This window comes from Odocoileus virginianus, chromosome 2 (assembly GCF_023699985.2).
Source record: "Odocoileus virginianus isolate 20LAN1187 ecotype Illinois chromosome 2, Ovbor_1.2, whole genome shotgun sequence".
NCBI lineage: Eukaryota > Metazoa > Chordata > Mammalia > Artiodactyla > Cervidae > Odocoileus > Odocoileus virginianus.
Window position 1 is genome coordinate 100,684,009 of NC_069675.1, and position 21,892 is coordinate 100,705,900.

Here is a 21,892-nt window from a genome sequence, read left to right on the forward strand (position 1 = left end):
GAGGGGACTGAGGGGGAGGACTGAGGGGGGGGGACTCAGGGGGAGGACTGAGGGGGAGGACTGAGGGGGAGGATTGAGGGGGAGGACTGAGGGAGGGGACTGAGGGGGAGGACTGAGGGGGAGGACTGAGGGGGAGGACTGAGGGGGAGGACTGAGGGAGGGGACTGAGGGGGAGGACTGAGGGGGAGGACTGAGGGGGAGGACTGAGGGGGAGGACTGAGGAAGGGGACTGAGGGAGGGAACTGAGGAGGGGACTGAGGGAGGGGACTGAGGGGGAGGACTGAGGGGGGGGACTCAGGGGGGGACTGAGGGGGAGGACTGAGGGGGAGGACTGAGGGGGAGGACTGAGGAAGGGGTCCAAGCCTGTGGTAACTGTCTCCAAATGTCCTTTGGGCGTCCAGATGTCTGCAAGGAGCTCATCCTTACATCCTGGTGATGAAGGGTGGTCTCTCTCCCGCCCAGAAGCCCAGTCGTCATCACAATGGCACAGAGAGAACTGCTGGACGGCGACAGACTCCTCGAGAGCCGACCCGGGAAGGGCAGGCACCCGGGAAGCCTGCACTGCCGGCTCCCAAGGAGAGGCTGTGGGACTCGGCAGTGTCCCTGCCATCAGTGCCCGGGTTGACGGCCCGTGTGCCACCGGCCTCACCGGCATCATCCTGGTGACGGCTTTACTCTGTGGCCTGGAGGTCTGGCGGGAGCCCCTCAGAATCAGCAGCGCTGCTGCTGTAGCTGGGACCAGAGCCGAGGGTCCAGGGTCGGGGGTGGGTGGTGGAAAGGGGCAGAGTGGTCCTGCGTCCACGCCCTGGTCCTGCCCCCCACTCACACCTCGGACAGACACACCTCTCCTAGTCAGGATCGTGCTGGTATACCTGGGTGATGCTAACCTCAGACAGGGTCTCGAAGCCGTGAAAAAAGGATGGTTAGAAGTGCAAACACTGGGCTTGGCTGGAGCAGAACAGGCTAGGGAGAGGTGGACTGACCCCGATCTGGGGCTGGTGTGCCTCCTGGATGCCTCACTGCTGTGGGGGTGCTGGGAGGAGGTGCATGCCCATGGGGCGCTCAGCGGGTGTGGGGCAGTGAGGCCAGGTTGGGGGTAGCGAGGCTCCTGGGTTGCTGGCCCCCAGGTCAGAGCAGCCAGGGCGCAGCTGCTCTCCTCCATCTGGGGGCCTCCCCAAGGGGTCCAGGCTGACCGCCCCTGGAGCACCATGGAGCCTGGGCCCCTCCAGAGGGTCTGCAAAGCCCAAGGAAAAGACCAGGGTTCACGAATTCATGCCCCAGTCCCTAAGGCACTCGGGGCCCATGAGCAGCCTGATAAGGCGGAAGGGGGCAGAGGGCATCTCCCAGGCATCACTGGGAGCCCCGTGGGCTGATTTCCTGCCGGCTTTGGCATCCAAGGCTGTGGCCGCCTTAAGAAGCGCTTCTACCATCCTCCTTCTCAGCCCCAGGCTTCCAGCCAGGAATCGGGGGTTCGGGGGCCCCAAGGCTCAGGCTAATGACCACTCCCACCTTCACCTGGCTTGCCCAGGGCCTCTGAGCCTGTGATGGGTGGTCAGGCCAGCATGGTTGCTAAGTAACCACAGGTGGGGCCGGGGGAGCCGGGCCAGACCCGGTGGGCTTGGGCATGCTGGGTTCCGCTGCCTTTCCAGGTCTGCCTGTGACTCCGCAGCTGTGGCTTTGAATTCCACACCCGGGGCATCTGTCTCCAAAGCGGGAGCCCGTGTTTATTGCTGCTAACGGATGTTCCTGGGAGGGGGTGTGTCACAGTGGTCTATCAATTTAGGTGTGAGACCCTAGATGGAGACGGATTCGCGTGTCGAGAGCTTGGCGGCCGCCTGGCTGGGAGAGAGACAGATCTCCCTCGGGCCGCCGAGAGGCAGCTCATTTGTTCAGGGGAGAAGTGGGGGGGGTGGGGGCCCATGCCTCTCATTTGTCTGGCAATGCCTTGGAAGCTTCCCTGCCTGCCTCAGCACCTGGGGCTGGGCTACCCCCCTCTCTGGCTCTGTGGCCAGTGGGAACAGCCAGTGAGGGGCTGGAAGGACCCCGGGCGGGTGGGCGCAGGCCGAGCAGGAGGTCAGGGAGGCAGCCACGGAGAGGCCTGGGGCTGAGGCCCCAGCTCTGAGCTGCAGGCCCCGGAGGCAGACTCAGAGCTGGACAGGGTGGCACACAGAGGTGGTACGGGGCCCGATCAGGGGTCTGCACGCCTGCCCCCGGCCCCCCAGGCTCGGACGGAGGAGCTCTTTCCCCAGGCACCGTGGTGCACTTGGCCCAAGCGGCCGCCGGCCAGGGCCAGGCACAGCCCCCCAAAGACCTCAGAGGTGTCCACCCATCCGTCCTCGGGAGCGTGGCCCCTCACACCCTCACCTGCCCTGCCAACCCGCCCGGCCCGAGCGGCCCCAGAGTCAGTCCGCAGGTGGCGGCCGGAGCAGAGGTGCGCGCAGGGCCGCGGGGGCTGGGAGGGGTGCCACGGGGCTGTGCGCAGACTCCGGCAGGAGATGAGGGGCCCGCCTGGGCCCGCTTCCGTAGCATGCGAGCTGGCCTAGGTCACACCACCCCAGCCCTGGAAGGGCCCTGAGCCTCGGGCTGCTGGGCCAGAACCTGAGACAGTGCCTGCTTCCAGGAGGAGCGTCTGAGAAGCTGCTCCATGCGCCCGGTCAGCGCTGGGCCAGAGGAGCACCCGGACGGGCTGCCTTTCCCCCCGCAGGAGCCCCCAGTCCCGGCCCAGCCAGGTACGTCCCCTCAACACCTGCGCAGGTGCCCCAGGCCTTGGAATCCTCACAGACGTGGATGCGATGGGCATGACGGCTGCTGTTTTGCAGGCGAACGGACTGAGGCCTGAGGGACACCCTCGGTCCTGTGAGCCTGTGGACCAGCAGAACAGTGTCTAACACCCGGGCATCTGAGTGCACAGAGAAGCTTGCAAGCACCCGCCCGAGGCAGGACTGGGCTTCAGCTGGCGCGGTCTCAGCTGGCGACGGCCCTGTTCCTGGTGCCCCCGAGCCCAGCACTCTGATGTCCTGCCAGGTGGCTCTTGAACGCCTACCAAGGGATGGACAGAGCCTGCAGCGTCTCCCCCTCTGCTGGCCAGGGAGCCCCTCCATCACGTTCATCCTTCACCCTTCCCCAGCAAGACCAGCCCAGCCCAGCAAGGGTGTCCTCAGAAAGGGCCCCAGGCACTGACCAGGGGTGGGCAGGCGCTAGAAGCCCCCCGAGCCCTGCCCGGCAGCCCCCGTTCCCACAGGACCAGCTTCGCTTGAATCCTGCCCACCGCCTGGGCGGGTGATGGAATTCAAGGATTCATAGTTTTGACAAGCTACACCCTCTCTGACACGCTAATTAGTGTTTTCCTGTGGCTGTTAGTGGCTCTGCAGGAATGTCACAACACAGCCTTCCTGGGGGAGGCCGGCGCTCAGTCCCTCCCAGGAGCCCACTGCAGCTGCAGTGGCCGTGCCCGCAGGGGCTCCATGTGGCCCCTGGGACCGGGGTGCCTGCCCCCGCTGGTAGCCCCCAGCAGCCCGGGTCCACTGGGCCCCAGAAGCCGCAGTATCGTCACTCAATGCCTTAGAAACACGCGAGGGGGAAGTCAGGCTCCGAGGCCTGAGGGAAGGGGGGCTATTTTTAGCAAAATTCACATCTCTGGAAAATCTCGTGCTTTCCGGGAGGTGTCCCTGGTCGATGAGTGAGCGAGGAGAGGCGGCTGAAATGTGGGCTTATTCAGCCCCTTGCTGTCTCCACGTAGCTCCACGTGGGGCCACAGGGTGGCCTGCTGGGTGCTCCCCCGTGGGGAGGGCCACCCCCACGGGGAGGGCATCCATATCTAGACCACCGTCACCGGCCAGGGGCCCACACTGTGTGGTCAGTGGCCCGGGGAAAGGCCCCCCATCCTTCTCCAGCCCCTGCAGGACTGGACGGGGCCCCAGAGGCTGTCTTAGGAGCCACCACCCATCTCCGAGGCTTAGCCTCTCTGCCGGCTGCCACAGGAGCAGGGGGACATCAGGGTCGGAGTGGGGGGATGTTCCATGTGAGTCACAGTGTCCCAAGTCCTGCCGCCTGCCCCAGCCCAGCCAGGGGGAGAACTTCGCCCGGCTTGACAGGAGCATGGGTCCTAAGCCAGCCCAGAAGTACGGCGTGCAGGAGAAAGGGATTCTTAAAAAGCAAAGAAATGCCCGACTGGAGTCCCCCATGGCATGCCCATCAGCTTCTCTCCTGCAGAACAGGGCAAGATTCGGGAGGTTTTGCTGAGCGGCCCTGGAGTGTGGAGAATGCTGCTCACAAAGCCGGCAGCTCCTGGGGCTGACAGACGTGGGACGCAGAACCCTGGGGAGGCGTCAGGAGGCTCTGCCCCCCAGTCTCTGACTCTAAGTGCAGTGAATGTCATGTCTTGATGCCAGGCAGAACTGGGAGAAACACAGGTTTCACCCTCACTGTTACCCCCAGAACAGGAAACCCGAGTCCGGAGCAAAGCAAGGGTGAGCCGTGGACACGAGGCTGCCTCTGGTCACTGTGGACAAGAGCGAGAGGAACGAGAGCGTGCGTGTAGACGTGGAAATAAGTGGCTTTATCTGCCCTGATGGTAAAGAGTCTGCCTGCGATGTGGGAGACCTGGGTTCGATCCCTGGGTGGGGAAGATCCCCTGGAGGAGGGCATGGCAACCCACTCCAGTGTTCTTGCCTGGAGAGTCCCATGGACAGAGGAGTCAGGTAGGATACAGTCCCACGGAGTCACAGAGGGTCAGAAGTGACTGACTGACTGACATGCTTTAATCTGCAAAGAAGGAAAAGAATTGCCCGTAGCCTGTTGCATGGGTCTCTGCAACCAAGAAACCCATGAAGACCCAAGAGGCCAAGAAGGCTGGAGCCCTCGGTCACAGCTGAGGCTGCCGTTTCCCTCTCAGGCCAAGGCCACAGGTTCACCCCCTGGGGTGCAGACCCGCAAGAAAAGGGCAGTAGGTGCAGCCAGGACCGTGGTGCTGATGGCATCGACTATGGCAGGCATGCTGTCAAGAGCCCTCCAGCTGAGGGCTAAACACCAAGGGTCACGGTGACTGTTTCTCCTCCTCCCCCACCAGACAGCAGGCCAACCACACACACGGACCCGAGGGGCCCAGAGGTGTGAGCAGGCACAGCCCCCGCCCCCTCAGTACGGGGTTGGCCGATCACAGTGAACCTCAGAGCTCATGTTCCTCCAAAGGAAGTGACGTGCTCTCAGTCTTCCTAGGTGAGAAGAGGGATGCAAGGACAAGGGGCGGCTCCTGGCAGCTACGCAGTGACCATGAGGACAGTCAGCCCAAGGTCAGAGCCAACACGCGGAGAAGGCAGAGGCAAGAGAAACGCAGAGGAGCAAGGCACCATCACTCTGTGACTGGGCCCAGAAGCCTCTGGGAGCCTCAGTTAGAAGATGAAATAGATCCACGCATCTGCTCAATGCGCTCATGACCTGGGAGCTATATGCCGTTTTATAGGTGAGGGGACTGAGGCTCGGGGGATCTAAGCTGTGTGCCAGTGATCACGGAGGGGCCAGGGGGATGTGGGTCTGCTCGGAGCCAGCCTTCCAACCCCGAGGTACACGCTGTCCTGTTGCGTCTGGGCACCAGAGCCCCCTTGGGGAGGGCAGGCAGATGAGGGGCTGGCAGTGGCCACAGGCCAGGCAGCTCCGCGACTTCTCAGCAAGGAGATGGGGGCGGAGGTCAGCTGAGAACAAGGCTCCCACCGCTGCCCAGAGATCATCCTTCCCTGGCCAGCAGATCACTCGGCTGAGGGGAGCATCTGTGTGGTGTGTGCACCCTGGGGAACTGGGTCTCGGGCACCTTCCACTGCCCGGGCAGGGGTGGGACCGCACGGCCCGGCTGAGAAACGTAAGCGTCTCTGTCCTCCCCACAGAAACGCCCAAACCAGCGCCTTTGGGGGAATGGAGCCGGCTGCCAGCTCAGCATGGAGGGGAGGTGGGTGAAGGAGGCTCTAGTGTGCAGCTGCCTGGCTCCTCGCTGCTGCTGCCTCGGGGAAGGAATCCATGGAAGAAACGGGAGGTGTTTAGAAAGGATCTGGCGGAAGTGCAAGAAATACCTTGTTCCCTATTCAACTTCCCAGAACCTCTTCTGAAGTCTCAGATGCTGTGAGATTCCTGGGTGGCTGTGACCCCAGAAGCCCCACTTCTGTGGCTGGAAACGCTGCTTTGAAGCCTGGGAGGAGCCGAGAGCAGGCTCCTAGTCCTTGACCTCAAGAGAGGTCCGGGAAGGTCCCTATTCATGCACACGGACCCCTCAGGACTCACAGCCTCCCCGCCCCGCCCCGCAGCAGGTATGCAACAGGACCAGGTTCCTTGCCAACGCCGGCAAGGCCAAGGGGAGCCCAGCAGGCAAGCAGCAGGGTGGACGGCGGCCCCTCCCTGGGGCAGAGGGCGTGAGAGGCCAGGGGCCTGGAGGGGGCCTGGGGGCTTCGCCTCCTGTCAAAGGCAGAGGGAGAAAGCTTCCCCTTCTCCCAGCACAGTCAGCTGGGACCCCAGTGTTGGGCAAATTGTACCTCGTCTCAGCGCGAATTTCCCCACGCCGTGTGTGCGACTGTGGACCCGGGTTTATCGGGCTGGAAGCAGCCTCTGCAGAGATGGGGGCCGGGGGTGGTCTCTCAGCCCCGTTTTAAAGATGACTTAGCTCAGATCCCAAGCAGGAGACAGCAGGAAATCACAATCCACTGGGTGAACAAAACAGGAACGCAAATGTGACGAACAGAAGTAAGTTCCTCCGGAGAGAAGAAGTAGGACACACTTTCTTCTCACGGATTTTTAAACTGAACCCCCCACACAGCGCAAGTGGGAGCCGGGGCTGGCCAGCCACACCTCAAGGCACACCCTGACTCTTCCAGGAACCAGAGTCAGGCTTCACCCAGCACTCCTGAGCTCACTCGAGGACAACTGGGGTGTGGGGCTGCGGCTATAAGACCTGCCTCGGTCCAGGTCATCATGGTCCCTGAAAAACCCGGTGGGGGGGGGGGTTTCACGGGGCGGGTTTCCAAGCAGCAGGTGGCTTAGCGAGACGGTGGGAATGGACGCGGGAGAATGGATGGTGGCATCAGGGAGCCTTCTGAGGTTCAGGGCCAATGTGAGGATGCTGGGAAGTTGGCATGTAGGAGGGCGCTGGCCCCCGGCGGGAAGAGGCCCTGGCCTGTGAGGCTCGGCCCTGGGCAGGGGAGGTGCCTGGGTCTAGGGTCCCAGAAACACAGGCTCAGCTGTGTCCCTCGCCGGCTGTGGACTGGGCGGCCCTGGACCTCGACTCACACGGGGACGCCTCTGCGCCCCTGGGGAGCGCGCCCTGCGTCTGGAGCCGGACACATGGTGTGACCACAGAGAAGTGACGCCCTCTCCTCGGCTCCAGACGGGCAGGCGTGCGCGACACCGCGCCTGCTGGGGCCCTGGGTCGCCCCTCACCGACCCAGCATTCCGTCTTTACAGCCAGAACACACCGGCCCTTCTGGATTGGTGCGGGGAGGCAGGACCCCAGCGGCGGCCCTAGCCCCTGGGTGTGGCCCAAAAAGCCAAGCTGAAAATGTGAGTTGCTCAGTCGTGTCCAACTCTTTGCAGCCCAAGGACTGTAGCCCACCAGGCTCCTCTGTCCATGGAACTCTCCAGGCAAGAACACTGGGGTGGGTTGCCATTCCCTTCTCCAGGGGATCCCTTCCCCACCCCGGGGTCGGACCCAGGTCCTCTGCGCTGCAGGCAGATTCTTCACTGTCTGAACCAGCAGGGAAGCAGGAAGAGCCGGGCGGGGACGGACCTGCATTTTCATTTTACGGTAGAAACTCATTCTCCACTTCTTGTCAGAGGGGACTGCCTCTGTGGATGGAAATTCACCAGATTCCTGAAGCCATGGATGACTTTTAATATTATGGGAGTTCTCCATTTTCCACTAATTTAATTTCTGGGGCTATTAAAGGTAGCCTGAAGAAACAGCATCTGTTGAGCCGATGATAGACTGGAGAAGGAATTTCAGCGGCAAGATTGTAAATTTCCACTTTATCAGGGATCTTGGTATCTAAAATCAATTTGGGAAGGCATTGAAATGCTTATCAGGAGAATTTCCCCACTGGGGGCCTCTTGTGCCATTTTCATTTTGATCAATCAGCTCCTGACATTCTCCTGCTGGAGGAGGGCTCTGACACTCACATCCAGGTGCCGCCTTCGGAAAGTAAAACACTTAAGGCATTTTATTTGTGTCAAAATTCCAGCAGTCCTGAGTCTGCTTCGCTTCAATAACAACCAGGTGTGTTTCCATTGGAAGATCCTCTTTTCCAAGGAGCAGAAGACCCAGGCGGCAGAAGCTGGCCCCCCTCACACCGCGGGGATTCCCTGACAGAGGCGTCCTCTCTCGTGGAGATGGGCTGGGAGACCCTATGTCAGGAAGCCGCTCCCCCGGGGCCTCTGGCCACCCGGGTTCACTCTGACTCTGTCAGCGACTCGCAGGTGCCAGCTGCGTGCCAGGCAAAGAGCGACGGACACAGCCCTGTCATCCTGGAATTAACAGCGTGGGGCAGGTGGATAAGAAATGGCCACAGGAGGCCTCCAGGGCCGGACTGCAGCCGCTGAGAAGGGCGGTGGAGGCAGCAGGCCAGGGCTTGCGGGCAGAGAGGCCATGCCTCCCGAGAGGGACGGCAGAGCTGAAATCCACGGGGTGGGGGGTCAGGGAAGGGCGCACCCTTGGGGCAGCAGTGTCCCTGGGGGGGCGTGAGGCATGTCTGTAACTGCCCGACCAGCCTGTGAAGACCCCCGTCCACAGCAGAGTCTGGAGGCGCGAGGGCAGGCAGGGCTTTTGTTGGAAGTGCTGTCTTCATTCTGAGGTCCTGGCAGTTGCTCAGGTCCACTCCCGACACCCCCGCATCCGGGGCCAGCACACCTCCTCCCGCTCGCCCCGCAGCCAGGCAACAGACCACCAGGGGCCACCCTGGTGCCCCAGAGCCTGGAGACCACTCTAAGCAGCCGGTCCACAGAGCCGCGAGGCCCACAGGCCCCACGCTGCTTGCCACGCAAGGCCGTCCTGCAACACAGCCATGCATGTAGCGATCACACGGGCCCTCAGGACGCCCGGCCTCTGACGGTGGACAAGCGCCCGGTCTGCGGGGCCCACCCCCAGGACTGCAGGCTTGGGTGGCTCTAAACTAGATGGTTGTTTTCCGGGGGTCCTTGCAGGAGAGAGAGGTCCCCCGGGCAGGCCACACAGACTCGCCTTCACTAACAGCTGACACCTCTGCCAGGGGGTGGGTCTGACAAGGGGGCGGCAAGGCCCCCGGGGGGAGGCAGGAGGGGCACTGATAGAGCAAGGCCTGGACCGGCCCTGATGGCCACGGAGACCCCCAAGTGAGCCCAGGGGGGCCCTTAGAACGGGGAAACCCGGCACCCGTGTGCGGCCAGCGAGCAAACCACCCCCACCTGCAGGACGCGGCCCGGGCAGACCCCTCATGGGGCTATGATATCATTGCGGGGTGGGCAAGCGCATTCTGGAAAGGGCCTGATGGTAAACGTGGAGGGCCCGCAGGACGCCTGGGCCCTGCCATCGCGGCACAAAGCCGCGCCAGGTGAACAAATGGGCGTGGCCCATTTCCACAAACAGGCCAGCTCTGGCTCTCGGCTTTGCTGGCCCCTGGACTATGCTGTTTCACCCTCAGACCATCCCTGGAGGTGTCTGTGATGCCCGTCTTGTTGCTAGGCAACCAGAGATGGGAAGGACCCGCTGGAGCCAGGGCAGCGGCTGCTCCTGCTGCAGGCGGGCTCACTGCCCCTCCCTCTGCCTGAGTGCCCCCGACCCCACCGTCTCCTTTCAGTGAGTCAGAGAAGCGAGACTGACCAGAGATGAATACACCTAAAGGGATCTGTCGCAAGGAACTGGCTCCCACAGTCACAGAGGCTGAGGAGTCCTGAGCCCGGTGGTCAGACCAGGGGCGCTGACGGCATCAGTTCAGGTTCAATTCAAAGGCAGCTGAGGGGGGCACCCCAGCGCAGGAGTCGGGCAGGGCGCCCTTGGCCCCTCCTCTGTCTGTGTTCGGTGGGGGGTCTTCAGCGGGTGGATGAGGCCACCCACATTGGGGAGGGTCCTCACTTCACTCAGTCTATCAGCTCGAATGCTAGTCTCGTCCAGAAACCCCCTCACGGACCTCCCAGGACGGTGCTGAAGCAGACCTCGGGGTCCCGTGGCCCGGTCTAGAGGACACGTCAACCTAACCAGCACGTGGCCCGGTCTAGAGGACACGTCAACCTAACCAGCACGCTCCTGCAGGAGACACCACCGTCACTCAGATTAGCATTGTTATTGCTGTTAATTATTCCATTTGCGGATGCAGAACCACTCTCAGGGGTCAGGCCGCTGGCCCGAGGCCCTGGGACTCACAGGCACACCGCCCGTGTCTCCGCAGCCCTGGGACACCGGCCCACCTGGGAAGGGCGCACACCCAGGCACCGCCAGGCCCCCAGGACTGTGCTCTGAGCCCCACGGAGCCCCTCTCCGGCAGGCACAGAGGCTCCGGCCAGGCCGATTCCCCAGCCCTGGGCCTCGCTTTCTCACATCTCCATTTCCAGCTCAGACCGGGCACCCAGTGGCCTTCCTGGTCCTTGGCTCACACAAGCTGGTCCCCTAAGTCCCTGCGGCGTGTCCCAGCCCTGCCTGGGGCCCAGCTCCATGGCTGCCCCTGAGGAGGGGGCAAGGGCAGGGGGCAGGCTTGGCTCTGATCATCCAAGGCAGAGAAAGTAAAGCATGTCCAAGGAACCGTGGCCATTTTCCAACAGGCTGTCTTCAAGGCTGTTGCGGCAGCCGGGTCTCCAGATACACATGTAACGATGTCCCAGGTCCCTGCGGATGAACGCCCACAACCGGGAGGCTTAAACAGCAAAGATGCCCTCTCTCCCAGGGCTGGAAGCTGGCCATCCAAACTCTCCGTCAGCAGCCAGCTTCCCTGCAGGCACCCCACCCTTGCAGGCCTTGGGCTCCTTGGCTGGTGGCCGCGTGGCTCCAGGCCCTGCCACTCCCCTTCCCCGTGTCCGGCCTTCACAAGGCCTTCTCTGTTCCGGGTGTCTGCCTGTGGATGCCAGACACGCCGGGTGAACGCGTGAGTGAAAGTCGCTCAGTCGAGTCCGACTCTTTGCCACCCCATGGCCTACACAGTTCATGGAATTCTCCAGGCCAAAACACTGGAGTGGGTGGCCTTTCCCTTCTCCAGGGAATCTTCCCTACCCAGGGATCGAACCCAGGTCTCCCGCACTGCAGGCGGATTAGGCCCGCCCTAAGCCAGCCTCACGGCCCCTTAACTGATGTCTTAATTATTTCCACAAAGGCCTTGTCATCAGTAAGGCCGCGTTCACGGACACAGGGCTCAGGGCTTGAACACCCCTTTGGGGGACACTCGCGTCCCCCGCAGACGGACACGTGGATTTCCTGAGCACCTGGAACGCCAGCTTTCTGGAAGGACGCCAGGTGAGGAGTGACCCGTGACCCGGCCTGGGCAGCACCGGCCACGCCCCGAGAAGGCAGGACCACATGCAGGTGGGCCCGGGGGCGGGGGGGGGGGGGGGGGGCCCATCCTGACGTCAGAGGCGCCCCCTTCAGTCCAGTCCTCGGGTGGCTGCGGCTCGCGGAGCTCCTGACCTGGGGAGGCCCCCCGGGGCCCGGCGCCCACACGTCGTGGGTCCATGCCCTGTGTAGCATAGCGGTGGGCCTGCAAGGGTGCAGAGTCAAGCGCGCCGTGTCCCAGGAGGACCACGCCTGGAGGCCTGGGCGGGCACAGCGTGCCTGAGCGGGAGGGACCTCAGAGCGCAGCCCTGCCCGGGTGGGAAGACACCTGGGCAGAGAGCTGGACGCGTGGGTGTGCCCAGCTCACCCTGGGAAGGCGCCCCAGTCCTGCCCAGCGAGCGGGGGTGCAGGCACTGGAGGTCAGGGAGCTCCCAGCTGCCGACTCCCACGAGCCTGTGCGCAGGTGAGAGGAGGGGTAATGAGGTGCCCCCACCTCCCGTTACACCTTCAAGAGCACAGCGCAGACGCGTCTGTCCTGAGTGCCCGTCGGGGCCCGCCCGCCCTGCCTTCCGCCCTCTCAAGGAGCCCCTGACCCCGCACTGGCTTCCAGGACCCAAGGGCAGGGCAGGGCAGGCCGCTGTCCACACTGGCCTGGAGCCAGCAAGGAGCCGGTCTGTCACCAGGGCTCGGGACGCCGTGAGCTCGCCCGAGACAGCGTTCCCACTCCTGGCGGGCACGGCCCGTGTCCGGGCTCACTTGGGGGCTGGTCCCCACGGCGTGCAGAGCACGGCTGCATTTTCACTCTCTTTGACGGTTCGCTGTCACTCAGGCCCCGGCCAGCACTCGAGTTTTCCCAGCAACCGCGGACAGGCTCTCCACTGGACCGCGCTGGCTGAGAGCAGCCTCCGGCTCCCTGTGCCCCCGGCTCAGTGCCCACCTCTGCCTGGGGTGGGTACGCCTCCCCCACGCCCCCGGGGCCCAGGGGTTCTCAGTCTGGGGATGCTGAGACTCTGCTCACAGCAGCTTCTAGTTCAGCAGAAACCACCACAACTGCCTCAAGCGTGGGGGTCGTCTAATCCTGGTCTTGCCTGGCCTCAGGGGATGAAGGCTCAGAAGTGGGCCTGAGGCCTCATTCAAGTCCCAGAAAGATCTGCGAGTTTCCATCAAACGTTTCCACTGTGAGCATGTCCTCCTCCAGCCCTTGACTCCAGGCACACGTGGCCATGCTCCTTCCCAAGTCCAGCAGAGGTGGGGACCCCGATGGCCCACAGGAGGGTGTCTCCGGGGCCCTGGTTGCCTGTGACCTGGGCCTCCCTGCCCTGCCGTCAGCGAACCTGGTGCTGGAATGTCCATCACTCCTTGCCAAGCACCGGACTTTGTAGTATCAGGGTCCCTCTGGGAGGGGAAGGGCCGCTGCCCTTGTGGGGTCAGGCGCCTTGGTCCCAGATGGCCAGGGGCCTCTGAGGCCTGGAGACAGAGACCATGAACCTTCTCACCCAGGGCTTTGGGTTTCTCTGTTGGAAAAACTGCCACTCAGGGAACAGCCCATCCTGGGGCCATGAAGCCGAGGTGAGTGCCTGGGTGAAGCCACCAGGAGCTCCTGGGGACGGGCGTGACGAAGGAGCCTGGCTTCCTGACCCGAGGCACCTCATGCGGGGCCACAAGGATGCTTCAGCCCATGGCACACAGAGCCACACCGCTGCTTGGACCCCGCAGCCTTCCGCGGCGCCTGGATGCTCTCAGATGCCTCCCATCTTAGCGCCCAGGCACTTTCCCTGCACCTCTGCTCATCCCCAGGGTCCCCAGCCTCCTCTCCCATGTCACAGGCACAGAAGGAATGGTAACAGGTGTGCATCAACTGGAATGAGTGGGCGAGGCGTGGAATAAGTAGGGGCGCGTGCGGTGGGGGGGGAGGGGCTCTGTCCCCTGCCTCCCCCCCCCACCTTGGGTGTGGAGCCGCTCACACTGGCCTTCTTTCAGCTTCGGGAACACACCAAGCCCTTTACGACACAGGACGTTTCATAGATGCTGTTGCTCTACCGAGAATGTGGTTCTGCTCATCGCGTGTGCGTATGCGTACGTGTGTGTGCAGAACACTCGCACACACACACACCCTTCAGGTTTCAGCCCCATTTAGGGAGCACCTCCTGGCCCTGCAACTCGTTTGCATCTTGCAAGCACCCTGCTTTCTCCCCTTTGCAGCGCAGATCACAGCTCTAACTCAAACTCATTGAGCAGGACCTCCTCCTCTGGCCATGATGGCGTCGTCTCACCCTCTTGCTGTCAACACTTACAAAACTGGATAAAGTAGGACCATGAAGTTTCCCTGACTGGACACCCGTGGGGCCGGAATGCTGAGAGGAGGAGGGTGCACCTGTCCCACGGCCACCGGCTTCCTGTCTGTGGCACTTTCTGGACCCCCAAGTGGTTCCGCCTGGACTCTGTTCATGGAGTCCTCCCGTCTGAGATGACGTGGGGTGACTGCTCAGACAGATAACGTAGCTTTGCTGAGCTGGGAATGCAGGGATTGGAATTTGAGGCTGGCAAGGCAGTTAGAGTTAGGGGCAGAGAGGTGGTCCAAGTAGGAGCTTCTGAAATCCACACAGGGTCCCATGATATCTTCTGAATGCCTGGCTGCACATTCAGGGAGATGATCTACACAGCCAGCAGGAACAGGGAAAGTCTGCTGAAATTCCCAGGCGTTCAACTGACAGCCTGGAAAGGCTGTGCCTTAGGAGCGGGACTAACCGCACCCTGGAGGAAGAATCTCTGTTCAGTTCAGACTCTTTGCGACACCATGAACTGCAGCATGCCAGGCCTCCCTGTCCATCACCAACTTCCAGAGTTTACCCAAACTCATGTCCATCGAGTCAGTGATGCCATCCAGCCATCTCATCCTCTGTCGTCCCCTTCTCCTCCCGCCTTCAATCTTTCCCTATGTAAGCCCATCTAACAAAACTCAAAACCAAGTCTGAGAATCAGCTCATCTGCCAGTAAACGAGCTGCTTCTCAGAACAAAATTCAACACTCTCTCTAGAAAGACAAAAGCACCCAGACTCTCAAAGTATCAACAATGTCAAGCATGCAACAAAAATGATGAGATGTGAATAAGCCAGGCAATGTGACCTATAAACAGGGGAGGGGAATAGTTCAGGGAGACTGACTTCGAAAAGACCCCGGTGTTAGAAACAGACAAAGAGTTAAAGCAGCTACTATAAATATATTTGAGTACTAAAAAGAGATTATTTCATTAAAAATGAATAGAGGGAAAACGTCAACAAACAAATGGAAAGTATAAAAGAGAATAAAGAGACAGTTCTAGGACTAAAGAACTTCATGTGTTAAACTGTGACACTTGCTGGCTGGAGTTAATAACAGGTGGAAAGTGGCAGGAGAAGGGGCCAGTGAACGAGATGTGGAGACATAGAAACTCTCCTCTCTGGAGAAGAGACAGAAAAGTACCGGAAAAAATGAACCGAGATTCCACAACCAGTGGGGAAACATCAAGAGATAGAACATACATCTCTTTATGAGAATGGGCCAGAAACAGAAGACTTGGAGGACTAATGTTGAAGATTTCCCCTAAGTTTCTGAAGAACAGAAAACTTACAGATTTAAGCATCTCAGCCAACTCCTAGTAGAAGTACGAAAGAAAACAGCTCCTGGGCACAGCATGATTAGATCACCAAAAACCAAAGACTAAGAAAAAACTCTTCAAACAGATCTGTTGCCTGCAAGGAAACAAAAGTGCTTCCTAGAAGTGATGGGGACAGAAAGTGTGGGATTGAGGACGTGTCAATCCAAAATTGTACGTCCAGTGACGATATCCTCCAAAATGAAAGCGGAAAAAGATATTCACATATAAACAGAGAATTCACCACCTGCACTGTAAGAAATATTGAGGAAAGTTCTTTGGGATGAAGGAATTGATCCAGACAGAGATTCCCATCTGGAGGGGTATAGAAGAGTTGTTGTAATTCAGTCCCTCAGTCATGTCCAACTCTTTGCAACCCCATGGACTGCAGCACACCAGGCCTCCCTGTCCATCACCAGCTCCTGGAGTTTGCTCAAGCCCACGTGCACTGAGTCGGTGATGCCATCCAACCATCTCATCCTCTGTCATCCCTTTCTCCTCCCGCCTTCAATCTTTCCCAGTATCAGGGTCTTTTCCAATGAGTCAGCTCTTCACATCAGGTGGCCAAAGTATTGGAGCTTCAACCTTAGCATCAGTCCTTCCAATGAATATTCAGGACTGATTTCCTTTAGGATGGACTGGTTGGATCTCCTTGCAGTCCAAGGGACTCTGGGTGTGATAAATATGGAGGCGGCCATCAAGGAGTTGGTTTTTTTGTTAATTTCTTGAAAAGGCAGTATCTGCCTCCTAGGATGCACTGAGAATGGTACAACCCCACTTCTGGGTGGGCCTCCGGAGAATGCACGGCCCCAGGTGGACAGACTTGAATAAGGCCTGTGCCTCATTCAGAAGCATCTCCTGACTGCGGTCACTGCACTATGATGATGTGAGAGCTGAACTTGCTCAGCGCTGATATGGGGGTGGTGGGGGGGGACTTCCCTGGCGGTCTGGCGGTTAAGACTCCGAGCTCCCAGCGCCAGTCCCCCAGTCAGGGAACAAAGTCCTGCCCGCTGCGCTGCACAGACAAAAAACACACAGACAAGAAAGCGATGAGGGCGAAGGGCCCGCCCCGTGGCTCTAACTTACTGTCACACGGCTCAGGAAATATGGTGCAGATGTGTGTGCATGCACGCAGTGACGGAGAGAGAAGACACGTCGTATGTGAGAGCGCCTCGTACCATTCGTGCAATTTTTCTGTAACTATAAATGATGTAAAAAAGAAAAGATTTTTTTAAATGATCATTTCAGTAACAGCTAATTGTATGGTAGGTGTTTGATATGTTTCTCCACTAAAGAGTGAGCTCTAGGAAGCCGGGACCCTCCCCAGCGTGCTTTGGCCTGCTGTGGGGTGTGTCCATGCGGACATGGGAGCCTTGGGGCCTGGTCCCAGCTCGACTGCGCAGCGTCCGAGAGACCCTGGCCCTCACTGCCCTCCTGGGGCGGGAAGAGGAATACACGCCCCCCCTCTGCAACGCTGTCTGCGTCTGTCTCCCTGTCTCTCTGCGTCTGTCTCTCTCTCTCTGTCTCTCTGCGTCTGTCTGTCTCTCTGCATCTGTCTCTCTCTCTCTGCGTCTGTCTCTCTCTGTCTCTCTGCATCTGTCTCTCTCTGTCTCTCTGCGTCTGTCTGTCTCTCTGCGTCTGTCTCTCTCTGTCTCTCTGCGTCTGTCTGTCTCTCTGCGTCTGTCTCTCTCTGTCTCTCTGCGTCTGTCTGTCTCTCTGCGTCTGTCTCTCTCTGTCTCTCTGCGTCTGTCTGTCTCTCTGCGTCTGTCTCTCTCTGTCTCTCTGCGTCTGTCTGTCTCTCTGCGTCTGTCTCTCTCTATCTCTCTGCGTCTGTCTGTCTCTCTGCGTCTGTCTCTCTCTATCTCTCTGCGTCTGTCTGTCTCTCTGCGTCTGTCTCTCTCTATCTCTCTGCGTCTGTCTGTCTCTCTGCGTCTGTCTCTCTCTGTCTCTCTGCGTCTGTCTGTCTCTCTGCATCTGTCTCTCTCTGTCTCTCTGCGTCTGTCTGTCTCTCTGCATCTGTCTCTCTCTGTCTCTCTGCGTCTGTCTCTCTCTGTCTCTCTGCGTCTGTCTGTCTCTCTGCATCTGTCTCTCTCTCTCTGCGTCTGTCTCTCTCTGTCTCTCTGCGTCTGTCTCTCTCTGTCTCTCTGTGCCTGTCTGTCTCTCTGCATCTGTCTCTCTGCGTCTGTCTCTCTGCGTCTGTCTCTCTCTCTCTCTGTCTCTCTGCATCTGTCTGTCTATCTCTCTCTGCATCTGCTGTCTCTCTCTCTCTCTGTCTCTCTGCGCCTGTCTGTCTCTCTGCATCTGTCTCTGTCTCTCTGCGTCTGTCTCTCTCTATCTCTCTGCGTCTGTCTGTCTCTCTGCGTCTGTCTCTCTCTGTCTCTCTGCGTCTGTCTGTCTCTCTGCGTCTGTCTCTCTCTGTCTCTCTGCATCTGTCTCTCTCTATCTCTCTGCGTCTGTCTGTCTCTCTGCGTCTGTCTCTCTCTGTCTCTCTGCGTCTGTCTGTCTCTCTGCGTCTGTCTCTCTCTGTCTCTCTGCATCTGTCTGTCTGTCTCTCTCTGCATCTGCTGTCTCTCTATGTCTCCTTCTCTCTTTCTAGATGACAAGCTGCTCTCTTCAATTCCAGACGAGTGGACAGCTGTTGTCATGCCCTTTCATGGAGCACTATCAAAGCAAAGCATAAGTGAGCCATCCGCAGACTCCCGGCCCCAAGGTGCTGACCAGGGACGGCTTCTGACCTCGGGACGCCGTGTGATCAAGGGATGTCTCTGCGTGGGGACGTGCGCCCGCTGCCCCCCGTGTGTCCCGAGTGCCGGGCGCTGCTGCTGGCTCCCCTGTGTGCCGGGCACCTCTAGGTGGGCGGGAAGCCCCCAGAGGCAGAGACCCTGTGTCCTGAGTCCCTCTCAGCCTACTCGATCCCGGGCACAGGGCAGGGCTCGGTGAGTACACAGGGCCGGCGGGGGCTGAATGACCAGACCCCGAGTGGCATCTCCTGACAGCGGGTCTGGGCCTCAGCACACAGCCCCCGCCCCGTGCCTGACACCACGGGGAAGTCTCAGCCTGGGGGAGCCCGGAACTCCCCGTCAGATGTTCTCAGTGGCTTCTGGGCCGGACCCTTCTTCACTCCTGATTCCTCCCTCTGCTCACAACTCGCTGAAGGTGGTAGCCCGAACGCTGTTTCTTTTTCCCCAACCACGCATCCTTCAGGAGTGCCTCGGGCTCCTGTCTGCAGGGCATTGCTGTCCCGGGAGCAGAAGATGGGTCCCTGCGGCCGGTGAGTGATGACAGGTGCCGGCTGAGCAGCCCCTTCAACCCTGACCCCAGCCCCACCAAGCCCGACCTGGAACCCATCTGCCAACCCACGTCCCTGGACGAGCACGCACCCCCAGCCCCGACCCTCCATTCCCGAAGCCACCAAAGATGCTTCGCGTTGCTGTCGGGGCCGCAGGGGAGGAGGCCTGTCAGAGCCCGCGTGTGGGTGGAGCCCAAGGGCAGCGCTGCCTGTGCAAGCCCACCCGGGAAAGGAGGCTGCTGTTTTTTCAGCAAAAAAAAAGTCCTGATGCCGTTCTGCAGAAGGAGGGCGGGCCAGTGCCCTCATTGGGGGCTCCTCCGCTGCACCCCCCGCCTGTCCCCACCACAGCACCTGTCCTGGCCAGCAAGGGGCCTCGGGGTCAGCCCGCCTGTCCCCACCACAGCACCTGTCCTGGCCAGCAAGGGGCCTCGGGGTCAGCCCGCCTGTCCCCACCACAGCACCTGTCCTGGCCAGCAAGGGGCCTCGGGGTCAGCCGAACTCAGGGGCAGATTCTCACCTGCCCCCCACCGTCCTTATTCCCGGGAGGGGCGTGAGCGTGTCCTTGGACAGCCCGCCTCCCGGCCATCTGGCCCTGACAGAGCCTGGCAGTGAGAAGCAGCTGGCTCTGGGCTGAGGTGCTCCCGTGGCCTCTGGTACCGACTTCCAGGGCCCGGCTTCCCGCGACTTCGTGATGCTAATGACTCTGGAGTTGGCTGGAGCCCAAGGGGCTGCAGACCGTCCACCACCCACACAGCGAGGGATTCAAGTCGGGAGCAGCGCCCTTAAGACGGGCCGGGAGAGAAGGCTCCAGTGAGCAGCGGGGGTTGTGTCTGGGTCAGGGCCGTGAGTCCTGCCAGAAGGAAGGTCTCCCTAAGGACCCAGCCTTCCTGTCTGGGACGAAGGGTCAGCCGGGGGCCCCATCACTGTCTGAAGAAGGGTCTCAGGGTCACGCCTCCCCTCCCTGACCTTGCAACCAGCAGTGGGCACGGCACATCTGGGCAGAGCCGCCCCTTGGCTGGAGGCACAGCTGCCCCTCGGTCTCCACCCCCCATGACCTCACACTGACCCCCCCACCCCAGAAGCCCCCCAGCTGTGCACCTCAGCATGCACCTGGGAAGGTCACGGGCCAGGCTCAAGGTCACCATGCGTGCCCCTCCCTTGGAGGGCAGGGAGAGCCGGGCACAGACTGAATCCACTCCTCCCCTCAGCTGCAGGACTCGTAGGGGTGGTGTGTTGTGGGGGGACAGCCCTCTGGACATCAACCCTAAGTAGCATGAACAGTGACCTCCCTGCCTGTTTCTTCTTGGGATTCAGGGCCCGTAACGTTCATGTGATAAGTAACAGCTACGACTGTTGTCTAGTTATAAAAGCAAATGCCAGGGAAAGAGCACGGCCCCCAGACACAAGCAGGGTGATGCTGGGCCATCCCAGGGCGCGACGTCGCTGCCCGAGGCCAGTCGGAGTGAGAGCTGGCTGGGCCAGGGAGAGGGCCGGGGCGCAGACAGCGTTTGGCTAGCGCAGTGGGAGTGTCAGAGGCCGGGCTGCCAGGAGGGCAGGGGAGGGTGAGGCTTCAGTGGTCCGGCTGCGGGCGGCTGGGTGGACTCGCTCCAGCCGCGGGGTTTGTGTGTCCGGGCTGGACTGGGCTGACCCCACCTTCCCCGGGGTCTGTCCGAGGGCTGCGCGGAAGGGCCACGGACCACTCAGCCAGCTTGGTGGGCCCAGGGCTGGGGTCGCAGCGGCTGTGGACCGACTGGCCGTGACCGAGAGTGTCATCACTTGACCTCTGCAGGGAGGGGCCGTTGGGTCTGGGTGGCCGCGCAGAAGGAACACCAGGTCATGCATGGAGACGTCGTCTGTACACTGACTGCGTCACATGACTGTGAAGGCCTGTTCTGCCCCGGGAGAGGACGCCGGAGCCCGGGGAACACGGACGCCGCACCCTTACCTCTGGGTGCGAGGCTCCCCCGGGCGCCCGGGGTGGTGCAGGGGGTGATGGGCAGTGAACACTGATGGTCATACCTGGGCTTCCCTGGACTCCACTGAGTCCACGCCAGACCCAAGAGGGAAGGGGATGGGCGGGGCCAGGTCCCCGCCCTGAGGCGCCACCTTCACAGGGCCCGCAGCAGCCGCTCCCGGGCGGAGGGCGGCGCAGGTGCAGTCAGGGGCCGCAGCCCCGGCTTGGGGCAGGCTCCGGGCTCCGCTCGCATGGGCGGCGGGAGGCCCTGCTCAGCGTTCCCCTCGACTCAGGGAGGCGCCGGGGGGCGCTGCCGGGTCAGCGACTCTTAGGCAGCACAGACGACCTGACGGGCCCCAGCCGGCACTGTTTCTCCAGGCGGCACCCCGGAGTTCTTCTTTCATCGTGATTGGCCGGCTGGGACAAAAAGTGCAGCGAGCAAATTCCCCAGTGAGCTGCGAGACCCCTGCGAGAACCGCCGCCCTTGCAGGGCCGGCCACTCGGTCTTCAGGCCCCACTGGGGTCAGCCTTGCGCTCTCCCTGGGAGGGGTCCAACGGGCGGGTGGGGGCTGAAGGGAGGGGAGGCTGGGGCTCCCGAGTCGGCCCTGTGCCGTCCTCCGCTGAGCACCCCCGCCTGAGCCTAGAAAACGCGCTGAGCTGGACTCCAGTCTCCAGGAAACTGGACGCAGCCTGGCCGCTTAGGACGGGCTGCGTGTCCAGGAGAGGCTGGGCCCTCCAATTGCCGCGCCCCCTCTGACCAGCCCCTTCCACCTGGTGCCTCGCGGCCCGTGTGCAAATGCCAGCCCTGGGTCAGGCTCTCTAAAAGCAACATCAGAAACACGCAGACCTGCTTCCTGAACATACTCAACGTCGAACGAAGAGGGACCCAGAGACATGCTCCTCTTTTAGGCAATCACCTTAGCGCTAAATCAGCCCGGCCAGCAAACACCCGTCACTGGGGCCGGCCGCTGCGGGAGTTCACGGCGGGAGAGCTGACAGGACTCGTCTGCCCTCAGCGGGTGGGTGCTTCGTACCAGGAGCCACAGCACCGGGATGGCAGGACGGGGTGCCCAGAGGCGCTGCGAGGTCTGGGCCAGACCCCGAGCGCAATGAGCACCGTCTCCCCGAGGCCGGAGCCGTGCTCGGAGGTGGGGGTGTTACCAGCCCAGGTTCCCTAACGAGGACCAGAGGCTGGGAGGGTTCCCACCCAGCCAGACTGGAAACTGGGTGAACTGTGAGTCGCTGTAGCCGGGGAAGTGCCACGTGGCTCGGCATCTGTGGACGAGGACCACGGCCCCAGAACCCGGAAGCGGGGGCCGCACGGCCCCAGCAGTGTGAGCACACAGCCCCAGCGTTTTCACAGGCACGTCTCTTTCTGCCCAGAAACGGGGCACCCACTAGTCAGTGGGGTGATCACCACTCCCTTCTTCAACTTTTGGAATTTTCTGAATTTTCTTTCTTTTGCAGTAACGATGGATTCACAGGGTGGTTGCTGGTGGGAGGTGGGTGGTGACAGTCTCCTTCAACTTT

General features: G+C 61.2%; 1 protein-coding gene across 1 annotated transcript; it reads left to right on the forward strand.

The window, feature by feature from the left end:
- The first annotated feature begins 401 nt into the window (after positions 1–401).
- LOC139037024 (collagen alpha-1(I) chain-like) lies at positions 402–19,042 on the forward strand. Its single transcript, XM_070472871.1, has 15 exons — positions 402–764; positions 2,013–2,073; positions 2,223–2,431; positions 2,621–2,729; positions 4,438–4,469; positions 4,895–4,945; positions 5,880–5,941; positions 7,367–7,511; positions 8,903–9,097; positions 9,692–9,805; positions 11,881–11,948; positions 11,998–12,433; positions 17,972–18,055; positions 18,349–18,590; positions 18,757–19,042. The coding sequence occupies exons 1-15, from the start codon at positions 402–404 to the stop codon at positions 19,040–19,042; spliced, it is 2,457 nt and encodes an 818-aa protein (XP_070328972.1).
- The last annotated feature ends 2,850 nt before the right edge of the window (positions 19,043–21,892 follow it).